Genomic DNA, 19,959 nt, shown 5'->3' on the forward strand with positions numbered 1-19,959 from the left:
CATTGATTTTATATCCTGCCACTTTGCTGAATTCCTGTATGAATTCTAGCAATTTTGGGTTTTCCACATAGTATATCATGTCATCATCAAAGAATGAAAGTTTGACTTCTTTGGTCTGTCTTTATTCACTTAACATTATACTCTCAAAAAACCAAAAAACGAAAAACAAAAAACTTTATACCTTCTGTGTTGTCCATCTGTGTTGTTGCAAATGCTAAGATTTCCTTTTTTTTTCCTCTAAGTAATCTCTATGCCCAACATGGGGTTCAAACTCATGACCCTGAGATCAAGAGTCACATGCTTTACTGTCTGAGCCAGCCAGGCACCCCAAAATCTCATTCTTTTCAATTACTGGGTAATATCCCATGATAGATAGATAGATAGATAGATAGATAGATAGATAAATAGATGATAGATTGATCTAGCTATATATGTATATATCACACCTTCTTTACCCATTCATCTTTCAGTGGACACTTGGGCTGCTTCCATATCTTGGCTGTTATGAATAACCATAGGGGTACATATATCTTTTTAATTAGCGCTTTCATTTTCTTTGGGTAAATACCCAGTAGTGGAATCACTGGATCATATGGTAGTTCTATTTTTAATTTTTTGAGGAACCTCCATATTGTTTTCCATAGTGGCTGCACCAGTGTACATTCCCACCAAGAATTCACAAGTGTTCCTTTTTCTCCACATCTTTGACAACAATTGTTATTTCTTGTCATTTTTAATGTAGCCATTCTGACAGGTGTAAGGTGCCATCTCATTGTAGTTTTGAATTTGCATTTTCTGGATAATGAGTGATATTGAGCATTTTTCATGTGTCTGTTAACCATCTTTATGTCTTCTTTGGAAAAATGTCTATTTGGGTCCTCTGCCCATTTTTAATTAGTTTAGTTTTTTGGTGTTGAGTTGTCTAAGTTCTTTATATATGTTGGATATTAACCCCTTATCAGGTATATTATTTGCAAATAGGTTGCCTTTTGTTTGTTGATGGTTTCCTTTGCTGTGCAAAAGCCTCTTATTTTGGTGTACTCCCAGTAGTTTTATTCTGCTCACGTATGTATTTTATCTCTCAAGAATAGTCATTATAGGGGTGCCTGGGTGGCAGAGTCTGTTAAGACTTTAAGTCAACTCTTGGTTTGGGCTCGGGTCATAATCTCAGGGTTGTGGGATTGGGCCCTGCCTCACGCTTTGCTCTCAGTGAGGAGTCAGTTTAGGTTTCTCTTTCATTTTCCTCTGTCCGTTCTCCCTGTGTTCATTCTCTCTCTCTCTCTCTCTCTCTCTCTCTCTCTCAATAAATAAATAAATAAATAAATAAATAAATAGATATTTCCTTAAAATAGGCATGATAACTTTTTAAAATGTAGACATTTTTCTGTATTGCCTTTATATCCTCCAAATATCCTTTTTTTCTAAACCCAGTATATTTGTTGGACATTTATTTTCTTGCATATACAGGGAAAAACTGTTATTTAAGCCAGAACAGTTTATGTTACAATTTAAATTTATAACATGTGTAAATTAATTCCTAGGTTCTCCCTACTAGCAAAAGCAGCCAAATGATCACCTTTACCTTTGCTAATGGGGGTGTGGCGACCATGCGGACCAGTGGGACGGAGCCCAAAATCAAGTACTATTCAGAACTGTGTGCACCCCCTGGAAATAGGTATGAAACGGTGGCAGCACTTGTGATTGTTATTCCCTAAAGCTTCTAATTGGTTCTTTGCAAATGCTAAGTAAAACACTTTATCTTTCCTGCATGTACTTTAATTAGGAATATTGTTTCAGAACCTGCAGCAATATTGTGATGTTAACAGCTGAGTAAAGCATCTAGGCACAGGAGAGCTGATTTCCTACTTACTTATTCTGTCCTGCCTTTCTTTGTAGGGAAAAATTTCATTCTGAATTTCAGTAATAGTAATACAGTTTCCTTTTTCTAGTAATTTTATTTGAAACTAGTATGAATGAGTTTTCTTCTTTTCCTTCCTGTCTCTGATATAATAAATTAAAATCCATTGCACCTGCACTGAACAGATATCTTTGAGCACCTACTGTGCATAGGTCTGTGCTGGGTTCTGGAAATTATCGATAAAGTACCATAGCAGAAAGAGGCCTTGCCAACAAAGAGCTGATGGTTTGATAGATTTAGAGTCACATTTTTGTGACCTTGGTAAAGGGCTTTAGTTCACTTTGCAGTACCAAAACACCTTAAACTTTAACAACCACGGTACATGTAGTTAGCATGCGTAAATGTGATGATGCACACCCCTTGAGCCCTCAGTAACTAGCACTCCTCTATTCAGAGTAAAAAAAATCAGAAAAAAATGTTTTTAAAGGTCAATTAAGTCAGTACTGTCCAATAAAAATAAAACGTGGGGGCAGCCCAGGTGACTCAGTGGTTTAGCGCCACCTTCAGTCAAGGTCATGATCCTGGAGACCCGGATCGAGTCCCATGTCTGGCTTCCTGCGTGAAGCCTGCTTCTCCCTCTGCCTGTGTCTCTCTGCCTCTGTCTCTCTCTCTCTGTGAATGAATGAATAAATAAAATCTTAAAATAAAATAAAATAAATAAATGTGAGGGGTGCCTGGCTGGCTCAGTTAGAAGAACATGTGACTCTTGATCTCAAGGTCATGAGTTTGAGCCCCACATTGGTTGTAGAGATCACTTAAATAATTTTTTTTTTTTTTTTGAAAAGACGGGTGCCTGGGTGGCTCAGTTAAATGAACTTCTGACTCAGTTTTCAACTCCGGTCATGATCTCAAGATCTCATAGTCTGACTCCTTGCTCAGTGCAGAGTCTGCTTGTCCCTCTTGCTCCACCTCTGCTCCTTCCCCCCAACACACACACACACACACACACACACACACACACAAACACATGCACACATGCATGCACTCTCTTTCAAATACATAAAATCTTAAAAAAAAAAAAGGAATTAATGGACACTATAAAAAAAGAGAAAATGTGAGCCTCATAATGCAATTTGAAATTTCTACTAGATACATTTTTCAATAGTGAAAAAACATGTAAAATTAATTTAGTGATTTATTCTACTTGTTTTAATATGTGAGAATATTGTTATACCATTTATATAAAAATTATTGAGATAGTTTATTGTTTTCACACTATCTTCAAAATCCATTTAGGACTTTATACTTACCACATATCTCGATTAAAATGCTAGATTTTTTAGAAGTACTTGTTCCATACACTTGACCCTTGAACAACATGAACTTGAACTGTGCAGGTCCACTTATATATGGATTTTCTTTTTGATAAATACAGTATAATACTATAAATATATTTTCTCTTCCTTATTTTCTTAATAACATTTTCTTTATCATAAGAATGCAGTGTATGATACGAATAGAAGGCTTTTAATAGCTAACTATCCGGGAAATCAAGAGTTATTACATGGATTTTTGACTGTATGGGAGGGTTGCTAACTCCCTAACCTTCATGCCATTGAAGGGTCAAATATATTACAATTTCAAAAACTTTACAGTTGAAAAAAATAGATTTTGATACCTAAATTGTTCAAACATACATAAATTTTCCAATAACTGAATTAAATATCAGTTTTTTAATTTGAATTTCAATGAATTAAACTTAAATGACGTTAACCATTCAGTTCCTGGGTCACACTAGCCACATATCCAGCTCTCAACACTGTAGTGGAGAGGATACCTCTAAGCAGTTGTTAGAACATTTACAAATCAAAGCTTTGCTCCTTGAAAAGTTGTTCTGGTCTGGGGAACTAAATTTGCACCCTGTGGAAATAAAAGCAGAGGAAATTTTCTGAGCATATTCAATTGGCCAGCCAGTAGCAGATTAAATGTAGCGAATAAGAGAGGCGAGGACAGAATTGTTAGCGTATGCTTTCCTTGGGCAGGAAGAAATGACTGCTGTTAGCAAGGTAAAAAATACTAAAACAAAACAGAACTATGAAACAGAGATACAGGAACTCATAATGTTCACTGTTTTATCATAAGGGAGATAAGCATTCCGCATCCACGTGGGCCTTGCATTTTCTGAATAAGAGCCCCACTCCACCAAAGTCATGATTATGGCTTTGCAATTCCACAGCAGTCAAATATATTTAAGAAGTCATAGACTGTGTCCTATATTTTGCTGCAGATTCCCGTTCAAAACCTTTTGGTGTTGCAGGAGCAAAAACTCAGCTAGTAAGCAACTCGAGCAAACACATAAAGCACCTCATTTTCTAAGCATTCTGGATTACCAAGATTTTATTGTAATATTGTGCAAGTATCAGTGTTTCCCTGTGTGTTACATAGTAAGCTGTTTGCTACTCTTGAGAATGGGGTTTTCCATAGACATGTCTTTGTAACTCTCATTCTCATTTAATATTTTCATATTTCTAGGCCTCTTTCTTTTGAAAACAAAGGGACAATAATCCAACTTAAAGATCCCCCCCCCCCGATTTGTCCCTTCCTTGTCATTACTCTGTGAAAAAACATTCAGACTTTATAATAACAATATTCTTTAATGTTTGAGGATCTAGTGTTTTACACTTTTCACATGGATTATTGGTGGCCTTAAATTCAAATATTAGCTTACAAATTCCTAGAAATATTTTGAAAAATTATCCTTTTATTATTCATCGAAACACTACTCCAGTTTATGAATTGGGACTTGGGCACTAGGTCAGTCCATGGAAATGCTGTCAGGACTCAAGCAGGTCACCAGCCTACCTAATATAAAACAGCAATAAAGCCATGGCTAAGTTTCTTTATTTTCTGATCACTTTAATACTATTACTGTGTTTTATATCATCATTATTCATAGAATTCCATGACCTACTCATCCTTTAGAACAGAAAATACTTTTTTTTTAAGATTTTATTTATTTATTCATGAGAGACACAGAGAGGCAGAGACATAGGCAGAGGGATAAGCAGGCTCCCTGAGGGGAGCCTAAAGCAGGACTAGATCCAAGACCTGAGCAGAAGACGGACACTCAACCACTGAGCCTCCCAGGTGCCCAGAAAATGCTTTTCAAATTTTAGTCCTGCTTTTAAAAAATATTTTTTGTTTGGTAGATATCCAACTTTTGATTTTGGAAAATTTCAGCGAATACCCACATACCTCTCACTTAGACCAAGGGTTGGCAAACTTTTTTTGTAAAGAGCCAGATAGTAAATATTTTAAGAGTTTGTAAGCCATATGGTCACAACTACTCACCTCTGCTGTTGCTCAAAAGCAGAAAGAAATCTTACACATCTGTGTTCCAATAAATCTTTATTTACAAAAATGGGCATTCAACAGGCTGCCAGCCATAGTAGCCTACTTTAACTTAGACTGAACAATTGATAACATTTTGCAATATTTGCTGTCGCCTACCATATATTGTATATGTAGGTTTGTTTTTATTTTTCCTGAGTCACCTGAAAATAAGTTGCAGACATCAATACACAATTCCCAAGAACAAGAATACTCTATCACTATCTCAGGATTTAGATACCAATTCTATCAGGCAAGGTTCTAACAGAAAAAACCAATAGGAGATATATATTTATATTTGTATATTCACTGGTGAGTTTAATTTTAGCTATATTGTTAGAAAAAAAACAGTAATTATTAATTATGTGCCTTCCTGAGAAATGTTGTCTTCAAAACACATTTATGGAAAAGGAAATAATGACCTATGTGATTCATATATATTTATGAAGCGTAATTACTTTATATGTCACCAATGGGGATAAAAATAATTTTAATGAAGCTACATTTATTGAGGTTTTGGGGCCAGGTTCTGTGCTAATTGCTTTATATAATTTATCTCAATCTACACAACAACTCTCTTGAGAAAATAAAGTCGTTTATCCCAATTTTTGAAATGAGAAATCTGGGCCTTGGAGAGGCTCAGCCACTTGCCTGAGGGCATACAGCTTGTAGGAGAGCCAGAATTAATGTCTGCAATAAAATGGATTGTATAGTTGTTAGGGGAACTATTACGAAGTAAAAATGATCTTAACTAGTTACAAGAATTTCCATTTCCATTAAAATAAAGTTGCATATATTGAAGACAGTCAAAGATGAAGGAAGGAAAGTTTGAAATGAAGGATTCAGTTTTTTAAATTCAGCTTTTTGGTTTCAAGTATTCGAAACACCAGGAACCTGATGCAAGCATGAGTGGCTCCTTTTATCATTACCTCCCTTCCAGTTGTTTGCGTGTAAATGCGTGTTTTCCCTATGCTTGAAAACTTGATTTCCTTAGAGGGGGAGGGAACTAGTTCCCTAGATTTTTGTTTATACTTTAGTTGTGACCCTTTTATTCTGGAGGTAGACTAAAAAAGATGAAAGCTGGGGTGGGGGTAGGGGAATCTGAGTTGCTGGTGTGTGATTAGCAGGCCCACTAGGAGGCTCCCATTCTCTGTACTTTCTGGAAGGCCTTGCAGACCGGGCTGCTGATAGTTAGCTTCCTGTCATTTGGAGGCAAACAGGAGGCTGGAACGTTCCTATCAGATGCCATTTGTCAAAGCTTAGCAGCATTAGATGACCATGACAACTGAAGTCTTGAAAATTTTCTTTGCACTGTTAGGTACCAACATGGCAGATCTTTTAGGGAAGCTAGAGCAAAAAGTGTTTCTTAAAAATTCTTAGAAGAAATGCACAGAGATGATTTTTTAGAAACCTTGGTAGATCTTTTCAGGGAAATAATGGATATTGTTTCTTGGGGTCTTTTCATCCAAGTCAGCAGATGCATTCCCATGCTTCCCTCACTGGGGTTCTGATCTGTCTGACTTAGCCCTCCTCTTAAGGGTACGTTTCAATGTTATTTGACCAATGTGGGGAGAACTTAAAATCTGCTTTGGAATAATCCACTGATCTGGGATTTTCCTCCTTATTTTCCAGTGATCCTGAGCAGCTGAAGAAAGAACTAAATGAACTAGTCAGTGCTATTGAAGAACATTTTTTCCAGCCACAAAAGTACAACCTGCAACCGAAGGCAGAGTAAAATATTCTAGCCTTGGGCATAATTACAGTTAAGCTGAACTTCATTCATTCAGTAATGTGTTTGAGGAACAAGTGACTTGAACAATCACTACAAGCATTTATGCATTTTTAATAGACCTACATTCTTCATTCTATTGTTGACCTTTAAGGTGAATAAAGAAAAGATGGACAAACCTAACAAACCAACATTTCCTTTTACACGGTTGAGCCTGGGCATTATCTGAATTAAAAAATAAAGATTTTTAAAATAGCTAACTCAAAAATATATTGTAATTAGTATGCTTTAATCAGAATAAATCATGAATATGTCTCCTCCATAATTATTTTTATGAATAATTGAAACTACCAGAAAGCCTATACAATTACTAAATTATGGGCTGTCATATTATGGGATAGCCACTTTTTAGATATGTGTATATTTACCTTTCTGTCAGCTGCTTATAAGATAAAATTATATAAACAAACAAATGTCATATTCATGTTTAGGGAGACTAAAGTGGAGGAATTTACAAGAACCTCTAAAATGGAGCAAAAGATACTTTAAAAAGATACATTTCTTTGACCTAAAACTTTTTAGTTCTAATAATATATCATTATGCATCATATATGTGCTAGGAAAAAACAGCCTGACCATCTTTGTGCAGTACATTAACATTCATTTTATCTCTAAATCTTGAATTTTAAAAATTGGTTACTTGAAACTACAAAGTATTTTATTGTACAGTTGTTTGCTTTGGTACAAGTTCATGTAATTTTTGGTACTGAGGCAGCAAGGACTATTAAGTATTAACTATTTAGCTGATTTGGGGTTTTTTTGCCTTGTTCATATGTGATTAAAATCTAAAACCATTAGATTTCATTTTCCAGTTTTGTATTTGACCTGTGCCTCCTACCCTCCTCATAATCAGTGGCCTTTAAAACCATCTAAAATGACTCCCTTTGAGTACCCATGACTCAGGACCATGCTGTTCTTTATATACTTTATGTCTTTTTCTGGTTTTTCTATTTTTAAAGTAAATGATTGCCCATTATTACTATTATTAACCTAAATGGTTGCCAACAGTTTCAAAACAATGAAAAATTACAATCTGATTGGCAATCATTTTTTTAAAGTAAAAAGGAAAGAGGTTTTTATATCTTAGTGATATATAGTTCCTGCCCTTTCAGAACCCTTAAATCTACAATATTCGATATATTTTGTCAGCTGCTTCATTAGAGAAGCTGTGTATGTATTTTTGTTTTATGATGTTTTCTAGTCTCAAACTCTAGAAATAAGAAATGTCAGATCTGTATCTTCTCAGCAGATTTTGGAGCATATAAACTATATCCCAGTTTGTTACTAGATACGCGACGGTGGAGACTCACCCTGCTGTGATGATGCTTACAGTCTAACTGGAGGGCTAGTGAGTAACTGTATTGCTTACAGATTGTCTAATGGAGTTACTTGCAAAGCACTGAGGGTTCAGAAGTATGAGAGAGGGATCCATTCTGCCCAGAGGAAGACTCACGGAAGAGAGATGAATGCTGCTTTGCCTTTGGGAGTGAGTAGCAGCTGAGGATGAAGAAGGGAGGATTCCAGGCATAGAGCACAGCACCAACAAAAGTACAGAGGTGCTGGAAAATGTGTGTGGATTTTGAGGAGGAGGGCATGCTAAAAACACACCCCAGGTATAAACTTCAGGACATACCCATGCTTCTCTGCCACTCGCATTAGCTGGTGATTCAGTTGAACCTGAAGGAGATCCCCCAACTCTATTTCTCACTTGTACTTCCAAGAAATAGGACACCATATGTGCTCACTGAATATTTCGTGAGTTTGGGACGCCTGGGTGGCTCAACCATTGGGCGTCTACCTTAGGCTCAGGGCGTGATCCCGGGGTCCTGGGATTGAGTCCTGCATCCGGCTCCCTACAGGGAGCTTGCTTCTCCCTCTGCTATATTTCTGTCTCCCTCTGTGTCTCTCATGAATAAATAAATAAAATATTTTTAAAAATAAAATTAAAATTAAAAAATTTTTTAAAGTGAGTTTTTGTATTATGGATGGCAGGTAGGAAAATGTGTGTTGCATAAAGCTTGCAACATAAGACCCCTGAATACCAATCGTGGTGGCTGTGAAGCATCTTTGTGACCTTGATCAAGTCACTTAACCTCTCAAAGTCTAGCAGAGCCTAGAACTGCTGTAGAAATATCCTATGTCCCCCTCGCACCCCCACTCCTCTGACGTAAGTAGCCTCTCCTGTTATCAACATCCCCATCAGGGTGGTATATTTGTTATAACCAATGAAACTACATTGATATATTATCACCTGACTGTGGAGACAAAAGATCATTGTTTGCCAGGGGTTGGGGCAGGGGCACAGAGCTGTGAATAGGTGAAGCACAGAGGATTTTTAGGAAAGTAAAAATACTCTATACGGTACTATACTGGTGAGTACCTACCGTTATACATTTGTCCAAACCCATAGAACGTACAACACCAAGAGTGAGTCCTAAGGTAGACCATGGACTTTGGGTGATAATTTTGTCAGTTTTTAAATTAAGAGATTTTGCTAAATGATCTCTGAGGTCATTTCATTCTGCGAGTCTTTATGTGGAAAATACACGAAGGATGCTGTCAACAACAATAAATCATTGTCAAGGGGCACCTGGGTGGCTCAGTGGTTGAGAGTCTGCCTTTAGCTTAGGTCATGATCCCAGGGTCCTGGATCGAGTCCCACATCGGGCCCCTGCGAAGAGCCTGCTTCTCCCTCTGCCTGTGTCCCTGTCTCTGTGTCTCTCATGCATAAATAAATAAAATCTTTAAAAAAAAAATCATTGGCAAGTCTTCTTTGGCAGAATGCATAACTAGTCCTCTCACGAGACCTAACCTTGGAGGTAAGGGGAAAACACTTGGTACCAGAGGCAGCCTTGCGTTCCTATCCTGCCTGGCCTTGCAGCCTGATGGGTGTGAGCTGAAGCTCGGGACAAGTCACGCAGAACCATGTGGCCAGCGGTGCCAGGAAAGGTTTTGCAAGGGAGTAAGGTGCTGATCAGGACTGAGCACCGTCAGTTTCTAAGAGCTACCCCTGCTTGGGGTAGGTGGCCCCATTGGAGTGGAGAGGTGACACCGCTTTCTCTTGGTGTCCCTGAAAGAACAGATCCCGTCTGGTCTGAGAGACTGCCTCGCAGGAGGAAATGCAGGCCAACTTTGAATTTTCTTTGCGGTCTGTGGAGTAACAGCTGTTACTCTTTAAGAAAAAAATGAGAGCGACTTTCGTTCATCTCCTCCATCCCCCTCAATCATCACGCGAACATGGGAAAGTATTGTTACTTCATGACATTGCAAACTCTTGGCCTTAAAAATAAATGAATGCCTTGGGGCACCGGGCTGGCTCCATCAGCTCCATCAGAAGAGCAGGTGACTCTTGATCAGGAGGAGGTCGTGGGTTCGAGCCCCACGTTGGGTGTAGCAATTACTAAAAAGCAAACAACCAAAAACACAACAAGTGAACTTTCAAAAGATCCATAAATAAAGATAAATGCTTTCAGTGATGGAACAAATGCGTATGTCCTACTTTGGAGGGACTTTGAAAGGATGGCATCTGCATCAGATTTCTAATTTCTACCTTCTAAAGACCGATGTGTGCGTTCATGCGCGTGTTCAGGTCCCATAGCACCGCGTGGCACCAGCCCGGTGAGCTGCGCCCGCTGTGGGCAAGCAGTTCGGTGACGGCCCCTTCTGGCCTTGTCCTTTTCGAGCCCACCAAATTCCGATCCCTGACACTGGTGTTCAAAATAATTTGGCAAAAAAAAAAATAATAATAATAAAAATAAATAAATAAAAACTAAAAATAAAAACTATTTGGCTCCGCGAGGCTCTCTGCAGGTCCTTGCTGTGCATCGAGCCTTGGTTCCATCCTGGCTCCAAGCAGATTGGGAATAACTGCAGGGGAGGGACAGCTGTCTGGAGACGTGAGGCCCTGGGGGGCATCCAGCCGGGAGCGTGGGCACCAGGATGGAGAGCAGTGCTGGGGCCCAGGTTGCTTTCTCCCTGGCTCCCCCGTGTCAGTCCTGCCAAATACACAGGAACAGAGCTCTTTCTCGGTTTCTTCCCATCGGGCCCAGTTAAAGCAGCTTAGGTGTCAGGCATCCATGTGCTGCAGGGTGCAGCTGGGCACAGGCACCAGAGAGCCAGCTCCAGGTCTAAGCGGCTCTTAGAACCACTTCAAAATAGCACTGGGAAATTTCCAGAAGGAAGTTCAGGTTGCAATTCAGAGACGATGGGCCTGATTGATTCTTAAAAAAGAAAGGGTCTGTTCAATATTTCTTTCATCATTGTGATTGTCAACATTCTCCCACATAAGACATATACTTCGGCTGCCAGTTCAGGGTTTGTTTCATCCACAAGGTCAGCCCACTCCATGGCGACTGTCCACCTCTGTTCTTTGAGGTGTCCCCTCATTAGCCCGCCCCTGGCTTGTGTGTTAACTGGTGATGCTCAAAGCAGAACAACCCTTTAATCTCATTTGAGTTATTGATGATAAAGATGATACTGATGATAGAACACAACACTGACCAAACTGTGACTTCACAGACTTCCTTCAGAATTTTTTTCTTTTTTTTTAAGGATATTATGTATTTATTCATGAGAGACACAGAGAGAGAGATAGACACATAGGCAGAGGGAGAAGCAGACTCCCTGAAGGGAGCCCGATACTGGACTTGATCCCAGGACCCCAGAACCCCGGGATCATGACCTGAGCCGAAGGCAGACGCTCAACTGCTGAGCCACCCAGGCACCCCCAGAATTTTTTTCTTTGTCTTAGTTTGTGAGATTGATTTTTGTTGCTTGCTGCACAAATGCATATTCCAGGGAAGATTTCATGGCATCACATAATTTAATAGCTTTCTGTCCAGCATCCTTTCCACCGAAGTTGCTAAATGCGTACTCTCTGAAGAGACATAGACGTAGACCTCAAATGATACCATGCTCACTTAATCTCTTGATACTTTATCAACAAAGGTCGTAGTTTCCATTCTGGTTGCACACCAGAGTACACACATCTAAAAGAAGATTATCTTATTTCCTGACTGTGGTTCCATCCACCACATCAACTCAAGCAAAGCCTTCAACATGACCTCTTTGGGAATTCTTGGACCTCATTCATGTAGCTCCCTTTATTTGTTGGTCTTCATAACTCAATACAAAAATGTAATTTTGTTTTCTAACAGGCAAGTAATCTGTTAAAAGAAATCTCTAAAGGGGCACCTAGCTGATTTCAGTTGGTAGAGCATGCAACTCTTGATCTTGCGGTCATGAGTTTGAGCCTCGCATTGGACACAGAGTTTACTTAAAAAAAAAAAATCACTAAAATCCATAAGATGTGAAAGTCACTGTCTTTGTGCCATTGGAGCCCAAGAGAACTGAGAGCAGTGCTCTTTCATTAAGGTTGACATAAGCTGGGACACCTGGGTGCCTCAGCAGTTGGGCGTCTGCCTTGGGCTCAGGGCATGATCCTGGGGTCCTGGGATCAAATCCCACATCGGCTCCCTGCATGGAGCCTGCATCTCCCTCTGCCTATGTCTCTGCCTCTTTCCGTGTGTCTCTCATAAATAAATAAATAAAAATCTTAAAAAAAAAAAAAAAGGTTGACAAAGCCACAAACCCCACCTGAAATTTTTATCAGCTCCTTCTGTGGGAGGCTGGCATTCTGTGTGACACTGGATGCATCAGTTCATCCCTCTTCTTAACTCCTTTGCCATTTACCTGACTACTTTTATTATTTTTTAGAAGATTTTATTTATTCATGAGAGACGCAGAGAGGCAGAGACACAGGCAGAGGGAGAAGCAGGCTCCCTGCAGGGGACTCGATCCCGGTATGTGAGATCATGCCCTGAGCCGAAGGCAGGTGCTAAACCGCTGAGCCACCCAGGGATCCCGAACAGACCATTTCTGAATTGAAAAGCTCAAAAGGATAAAGAAGTCGATACATACATTTGCTCACAAATGGTAGCACAGCATGCACGTTGTTTTGCCTCTGCTTTTCAGTCCCTTAGAAGAAGGACATTTAAGTTGTTTCCAGTTCTTTGCTCTTATAACAGCAATAAATAGCACTGACTGTATGGCATTTTCCCTCTCCTTTACTATAGGACAAATGCTATTTTAACAGCTAAAATATCTCTTTGTTGAAAGAGTAATATGAGAGGTGCCTGGGTAGCTTAGTCTGTTAAGTGTCAGACTCTTTTTTTTTTTTTTTTTTTTAATTTAAGTGTCAGACTCTTGATTTCGTTTGGCTCAGGTCATCATGAACTCAGGGTTGTGAGCTCAAGCCCCGTGTCAGACTCCAGGCTGGATGTGGACCTGCATAAGATTCTCTTCATCTCCCTCTGCCCTGCCCCCTTGCCCCATGTGCTCCCTCTCTCTCTAATTTATTTTTTAATTATTTTTTAAATATTTAATTTATTTATTCATGAGAGACACAGAGAGAGGCAGAGACACAGGCAGAGGAGAAGCAGGCTCCATGCAGGGAGCTCGATGTGGGACTCAATCCCAGGACCCCAGGGTCATGCCCTGAGCCAAAGGCAGGCGCCCAAACATTGAGCCACCCGGGCATCCCCTCTCTCTCTCACTGAAAAAAAAAAATAGGACACCCAGGTGGCTCAGTTGGTTGTCTACCTATGGCTCAGGTCAGGATTCCAGGATCTTGGGATGGAGCCACTCACCCCCCAGCCACCCCGGATCAGGCTCTCTCTTAAGTAAATAAAATCTTTAAAAAATTTTTAAAAAGAGTGACATGATCTGATCTTTGTGAGAACACTTTATAAATTGCTAAGTGTTAAGTATTACCATCATTTGATAAATGAACATATTAGATTTATAAACAATGTTTCATTATTTCCCCATTTAGTGTTTGTAGGTCTCTTTTAGAAAATCACTTATCTTTTTTGCTGCCCTCATTTTCCCAGATATTGACAATAATTTTTTTGACAAAAATTTTTAAAGAGAAAAAAGAATTAATATATTTTACACCCACCACAACCTATTGGGGTAAGGTTGTGGACTTAAAGCAACATCTTGAGTTTCGATTCCAACCTCACTGCTTCCTAACTGTGAGATGCTTCTTCACATCACTAACCTCAATTCCCTTATCTATGGCAGGGATGAAACCAAATTATTTTTCAAAGTCACTGTTGACATTTTTCAATTGTCTAGGTCATACAGGACACTCATGGGTGATTAGGAAGAAATTGAAGTTTTCAGTAGAAATTTATTACCTACTGAAGAAATCACACAAAGGACATTAGACCCTGTGGACTGACACACAGATGTACCCTCAACTGCTCTTGCCTAGAAGAGAAGTTTGTCTGGGGAAATGAGACTCACACAGGACCTAGGAGAGTGTTGGAAGAAAATAGGGAATTCATTCTTTCACAACCTCCGAGTGAGAAAGGCCTTTCTATCAAGACTCATGTTAAAAGAAAGGATTGAGAGCTACCCACATTAAATACAATCTGTGACAAACTGGGCAAAAATGTTTGCAATTTCTAACAGAAAGGGCTTCTCTCCCTAAAGTATAAAGATTCCCTGGATATCAGTAACAAAAAAGGTCAACAATCTAGTAGAAGAAAAGAGGGCAAATGATGTGGAAAGAGAGTTTATAGAAAAGGAAACATATGGCTCTTAAGACTATTTTTTTAAAAAGCTCAAGATAGTTTGTGCCATTTTATATTCAATTCCTTGTGTGTTTGCGTGTGTGGTTACTTTTAAAATCTTAACATGTGGGACCCCTGGGTGGCTCAGTGGTTGAGTGTCTGCCTTCCACTCAGGTTGTGATCCTGGGGTCCTGAGATCGAGTCCTACCTTGGGCTCCCCGCAGGGAGCCTGCTCCTCCCTCTGCCTAAGTCTCTGTCTCTCTCTGTGTGTCCCTCATGAATAAATAAATAAAATCTAAAAAAAAAAATCTTAACACGTATATTTCCTTAAACATGTCTGAAGTTACTATCTCTAGTCTCTACCTAAATGATTCAGGAAATTTAATTTTTGCTTAGATAGTATATTCAAATGGTAGAAAATTCAAAAGTACAAAAGGGAAGATAGTGAAATGTCTCTTGTGTACCAGTACCATGGCCAGTCAATTCCTATTCATGAAGACAATCACCTTTGCCAGTTTCAAGTTTATTCTTCTAGGGATCTTGTATGTAAAACAATTGTGTGATGGATTCTTTTGTTTTGACTTATTTTATCCAAATAACAGGACTCTGTACACTCTGTTCTGCATTTTGTGCTTTTTACTGAGCCTACTTAAAAAAAAAAGTAGTCTCTATGCCCAAATGTGGGCACAGACATTGAACTCACAAACCCAAGATCAAGGGTAGCATGCTCCACCATTAAGCCAGCCAGGCGCCCCTGTGAAAGTGTTTTAATGTTTGCAGTTATTCATTCCTCCCCTGTAGATGGGATGTATGAGAAATCCATGTTCATTGTTAAAATCAACTGACATGTTATAATTGTTAATGCAGAAAAATCGGACTCATACAAAAATACATTTATTCCATACTGTATTCTAAAATGTAGGAGTGTCTGGGTGGCTCAGTCGGTTAAGCGTCTACCTTCAGCTAAAGTCATGATCCCGAGGTCCTGGGATGGAGCCCTGCATCAGGAGCCCTGCATCAGGATCCCTGCTCAGCAGGGAATGTTTCTCCTTCTGCGCCTCCGTGTGCTCATTCGCTCTCTCTCTCTCTCCCTCCCTCTCTCTCTCTCTCAAATAAATAAATTTTTTTAAAGATTTTATTTATTTATTCATAAGAGACACATAGAGAGAGACAGAGAGAGGCAGAGACACAAGCAGAGGGAGAAGTAGGCCCCCTGTGGTGAACCTGAGTGGGACTCGATCCCAGGATCCCGGGATCATGACCTGAACCAAAGGCAGATGCTCCACCACTGAGCTACCAAGACGTCCCCAAATAAATAATTTTCTAAAAAATGTATTTCATTCATTATAATGGCCAAATGGCATCTCAATGATGGATGAATATTGAGTTTGTTTCTTTTTTTGTTTTAGTTTGTTTCTAATTTGTGCTGTTTCAAACAATGCCATGATGAATAACCTTGTCATGTATCATTTTGTGTGTGTGCACATGTGTATATGTCTACAATATAACCCACCTAATTTTCAAAACCCAGCAAAATAATTATTTTTGAAAATGAATGCTTATATAGTAGATTCACTAACTTGTTTGGTATTATGCTTTATGCATCCCACCTCTTCTTGCTGGAGCACATATTTTATTTTATTATTTTATTTTATTTTATAAAGATTTATTTATTTATTTGGGGGAGAGAGTGTGGGGGAGAGGGGCAGAGGGAGAGGGAGAAATTTAAGCAGACTCTGTGCTGTGTGTAGAGCTCAACATGCAGCTCCACTCGGGGCTTGATTCCATGATGCCAAGATCATGACCTGAGCCAATGCCAAGAGTTGAGTCAATTGACCAACTGACTGGGCCTCCCAAGTGCCCCTGAAGCACGTTTTAGAGAGTGTTTTAGTCTTGACCTGGAAATGTCTTTAGTCACCCTCATTTATTAATAAAAGTTCTGCTGGGTAAAGGACTCTAAGTTTATGTCTATGTTCCCTGGCACTTTGAAGTCACTGTTGAATTATATTTTGGCCCTTTTCATTTTCTGTTAATTTAGCTGTCATTCTTTGTGCATGATTTTTCCCCTTTTCTCTGATCCCTTTTTAAGTATTTTTATTCAAGTGATAATGTACATAGAAGAAAACACACAAAATCCTAAGTGTACAGCTCAGTGACTTCTTATATATTTCCACAGCCATGCAACCATGATGGTATAAAACATGTCCGCTATCTCACAGCTACCCTCATGCACTTTCTAGCTGGAACCCTTCCCTTGCACCCCAGAGATAACTGATATTTAACAGCTAACATCATAGATGAGTTTTGCCTGTTTCTCTTTTTCGAAGATTTATTTATTTTAGAGAGAGAGAGAGCATGAGCAGGAGGGGCAAAGGGAAAGGGAGAGAGAAAGAATCTCAAGTAGACTCTATGCTGGGCACAGAGTCTGATGTGAGGCTCATCCCTCCATCAAGAGTCAAACACTCAGCCTGAGCCCAATCCAAGAGCCAGACGGTCAACCACTCCACCGACTACGCCAGCAAGGTATTGCTACTTTGACCTGTTCTTGATCTTCTTATAGGTAAGGTGGCATCTTTTGCTCACTTTTGATTGCCTGCATGCCCTTTTTTTATGCTTGGTCATTTGTAGTTTTGTTATGATTTTAGGAATACGTGTATTTTCCATTTCTTTATGTCGGCATTGCTGTCTCAGCCATTTCCTCAGAGCTGTCTTCCAGGTCACTAATCTCTTATATAAGCTTTTTCTAAACTGCCATTTAACTTTCTTTGGAATTTCAGTTTTTAATTGTTTTTTTTTCCCCTAGTTCTATTTGATCTATTTTTTCAAAGCCTTCCTTTTCTTTCTTTATTTTTTTTTAAGATTTTATTTATTTATTTATGAGAGACAGAGAGAGAGAGAGAGAGAGAGAGAGAGAGAGATTGGCAGAGACACAGGCAGAGGGAGAAGCAGGCTCCATGCAGGGAGCCCAATGTGGGACTTGATCCCTGGTCTCCAGGATCAGGCCCCGGGCTGAAGGCGGCGCTAAACCGCTGAGCCACCCTGGACTGCCCGAGATTTGAAAAATCTTTAAGAAAAAAAAACTGTGCTGTCAACGACGAGGCCCTTCTAATTATCTGATTTCCCCAGCCCACATTCTCCTTGACTTCTCAGGACCTCTTAACCTGAGATGAAAGACTCTCTGATGGCTCTATGCCTAAAATCCAGAGACTTTTTAGAAAGTTACTTCTAGCAGTTCTAATAAAAATTTAGATTTTCCTTCAATTATAAATGCAATCAACACAACCACAAAAGTTTATCAGTTCTCATGAGTTTGTTATCAGTGGAAGTCACAGATTTTCACGTCACATTTCAGTTGTCACAGGTATCTCAGAATATTATACGTACTCACTACTCCAAATCATGGTTGTTATTAGACTTACGGCCAGATCTTGTTATTTAACGTTATTAGAGAAGCATCTATTAACCCTTATTTGTTTTTTTTTGTTTTTTTTAATTTATTTATTTATGATAGTCACAGAGAGAGAGAGAGAGCAGAGACACAGGCAGAGGAGAAGCAGGCTCCACGCACCGGGAGCCCGACGTGGGATTCGATCCTGGGTCTCCAGGATCACGCCCTGGGCCAAAGGCAGGCGCCAAACCGCTGCGCCACCCAGGGATCCCCTATTAATCCTTATTTGATATGTGGTTTGCAAATGTTTTCTCTCCTGCCATAGGTTGCCTTTTCACTTTGTTGATGGGTCCCTTTGCTGTTCAGAAGCTTTTGAGTTTGAAGTCGTTTTTACATTTTAAGTGATTAAAAAAAATAAAAAAATATTTCATGATATGCAAAAATTTGTGAAATTCACATTTCAGTGTCCATGGTCCCTAGAAGACAGCTATATTCATTTGTGGGCACATAGTTTATGGTGACTTTTACACTATCGCGACAGAACTGAAAGTCGAAACAGAGACCAATATTTCTGCAAAGGCTGAAATATTTAGTAAATGGGCCAAATTTGTTAACTCTGAATTAAAAGAGCATTAACAGTGCTGAGGACAGGGACAATGTGTCATCTGTCTTTCCATCACTTCCGAGCCTAGCTCAAGTCCATAGAAAGAATCGCTGATCAACAAAATTTGATGGGTCAAAAGATTCTACTAATCCCTTTGGGGTACACACCTGCCAGTTTAGGAAGGTTGGTATTTTAAATCTTAATTTTTTCTTAATCTCTTCATATTAATTTTTCTCTAAGCTTCAAATTTGAAAACTCACGTTCCTTTCCCCTGAATAATACGACAACTGTAGCTTACGTTTTATATTTAGCAACAGGAAAATGAGAAGAGGACCGAATGTCTCTAGCTCAGTTTTGCTGTTAAAGAAAATTACCAAGTAATGAAGCGAACTCCTGCTCTAATGCTGTTGCACAATGTGAATTATTATGCAATAGGAACGGTGACCAAAAGGAAACTACCCTGCAGCCCATTTCTTCAATATATGCTGATCCAGGGAACCTTGATTCAGTTCCGCAGATGCAATGCTCCCTTAAGCTAAAGGGTCAGAGGGACCTAGCAGAAGCACAGGCCTCCCCCAGGACACCTTGCAGCAAGGAAGGTTATTCTCAAGGCCAAGGAAATAACCAGTCTCCTGATGTCTCCTTAAAAATAAAAGCAAATGTGCACCTGGGTGGTTCAGTGGTTGAGCATCTGCCTTCAGCTCAGGTTGTGATCCCAGGTCCTGGGATCCAGTCCCATACTGGGCTGCCCACGGGGAGCCTGCTTCTCCCTCAACCTGTGTCTCTGCTTCTCTCTCTGTGACTCTCATGAATAAATAAATAAAATCTTAAAAAAAAATAAACGAAACCCAAACCTCTGCATGATACCACCTTCAAAAAGAGTAGTTTTAAAAGGTGGTAATATGGTATGGAAGAAAAGAATTAGGCCTGGAGGGAGAAAGTCCAGGTTAAAATTCTAATCCCCATCCCCTCCCCCACCCCAAGTTTTCTGCCAATGAGGGAAAGGTGGAAAATAATACCCCTGAGTGCTACTGAGAGGATTAAGTAAGATGAGCCCTGTCAATTACAAAGCCCTGGATACTTGCAGATCACATTCAGGGGGTGATGAATGAGGGCGTTGGTGCCTCCTAGAGCTGGGGAGCACGCTAAGCTGGGGCAGGTCGGTGTGTTCTTTGTTTTGTTACACAAAAAAAACAAAAAGTCTCTTCCTTCCTTCCTTCCTTCCTTCCTTCCTTCCTTACTTCCTTCCTTCCTCTTTCCTTCCTCCTTCCTTCTTTCCTTCCTTCCTTCCTTCCTTCCTTCTTTCCTTCCTTCCTTCCTTCTTTCCCTCCTTCCTTTCTTCCTTCCTCTTTC

At 39.6% G+C, this 19,959-nt stretch overlaps 1 protein-coding gene across 1 annotated transcript in view; it reads left to right on the plus strand.

Moving 5' to 3' along the window:
- The window catches only part of PGM2 (phosphoglucomutase 2), a 42,757-nt gene extending 35,475 nt beyond the window's left edge, over nucleotides 1–7,282 (plus strand). The window contains exons 15-16 of the mRNA XM_055326163.1: nucleotides 1,542–1,675; nucleotides 6,881–7,282. Of these exons, the coding sequence (XP_055182138.1) occupies nucleotides 1,542–1,675; nucleotides 6,881–6,983 (237 nt within the window). The 3' untranslated portion in view covers nucleotides 6,984–7,282. The remainder of the gene's footprint in view (nucleotides 1–1,541; nucleotides 1,676–6,880) is intronic.
- The last annotated feature ends 12,677 nt before the right edge of the window (nucleotides 7,283–19,959 follow it).

This window comes from Nyctereutes procyonoides, unplaced genomic scaffold (assembly GCF_905146905.1).
Source record: "Nyctereutes procyonoides isolate TBG_1078 unplaced genomic scaffold, NYPRO_anot_genome, whole genome shotgun sequence".
Taxonomy (NCBI): domain Eukaryota; kingdom Metazoa; phylum Chordata; class Mammalia; order Carnivora; family Canidae; genus Nyctereutes; species Nyctereutes procyonoides.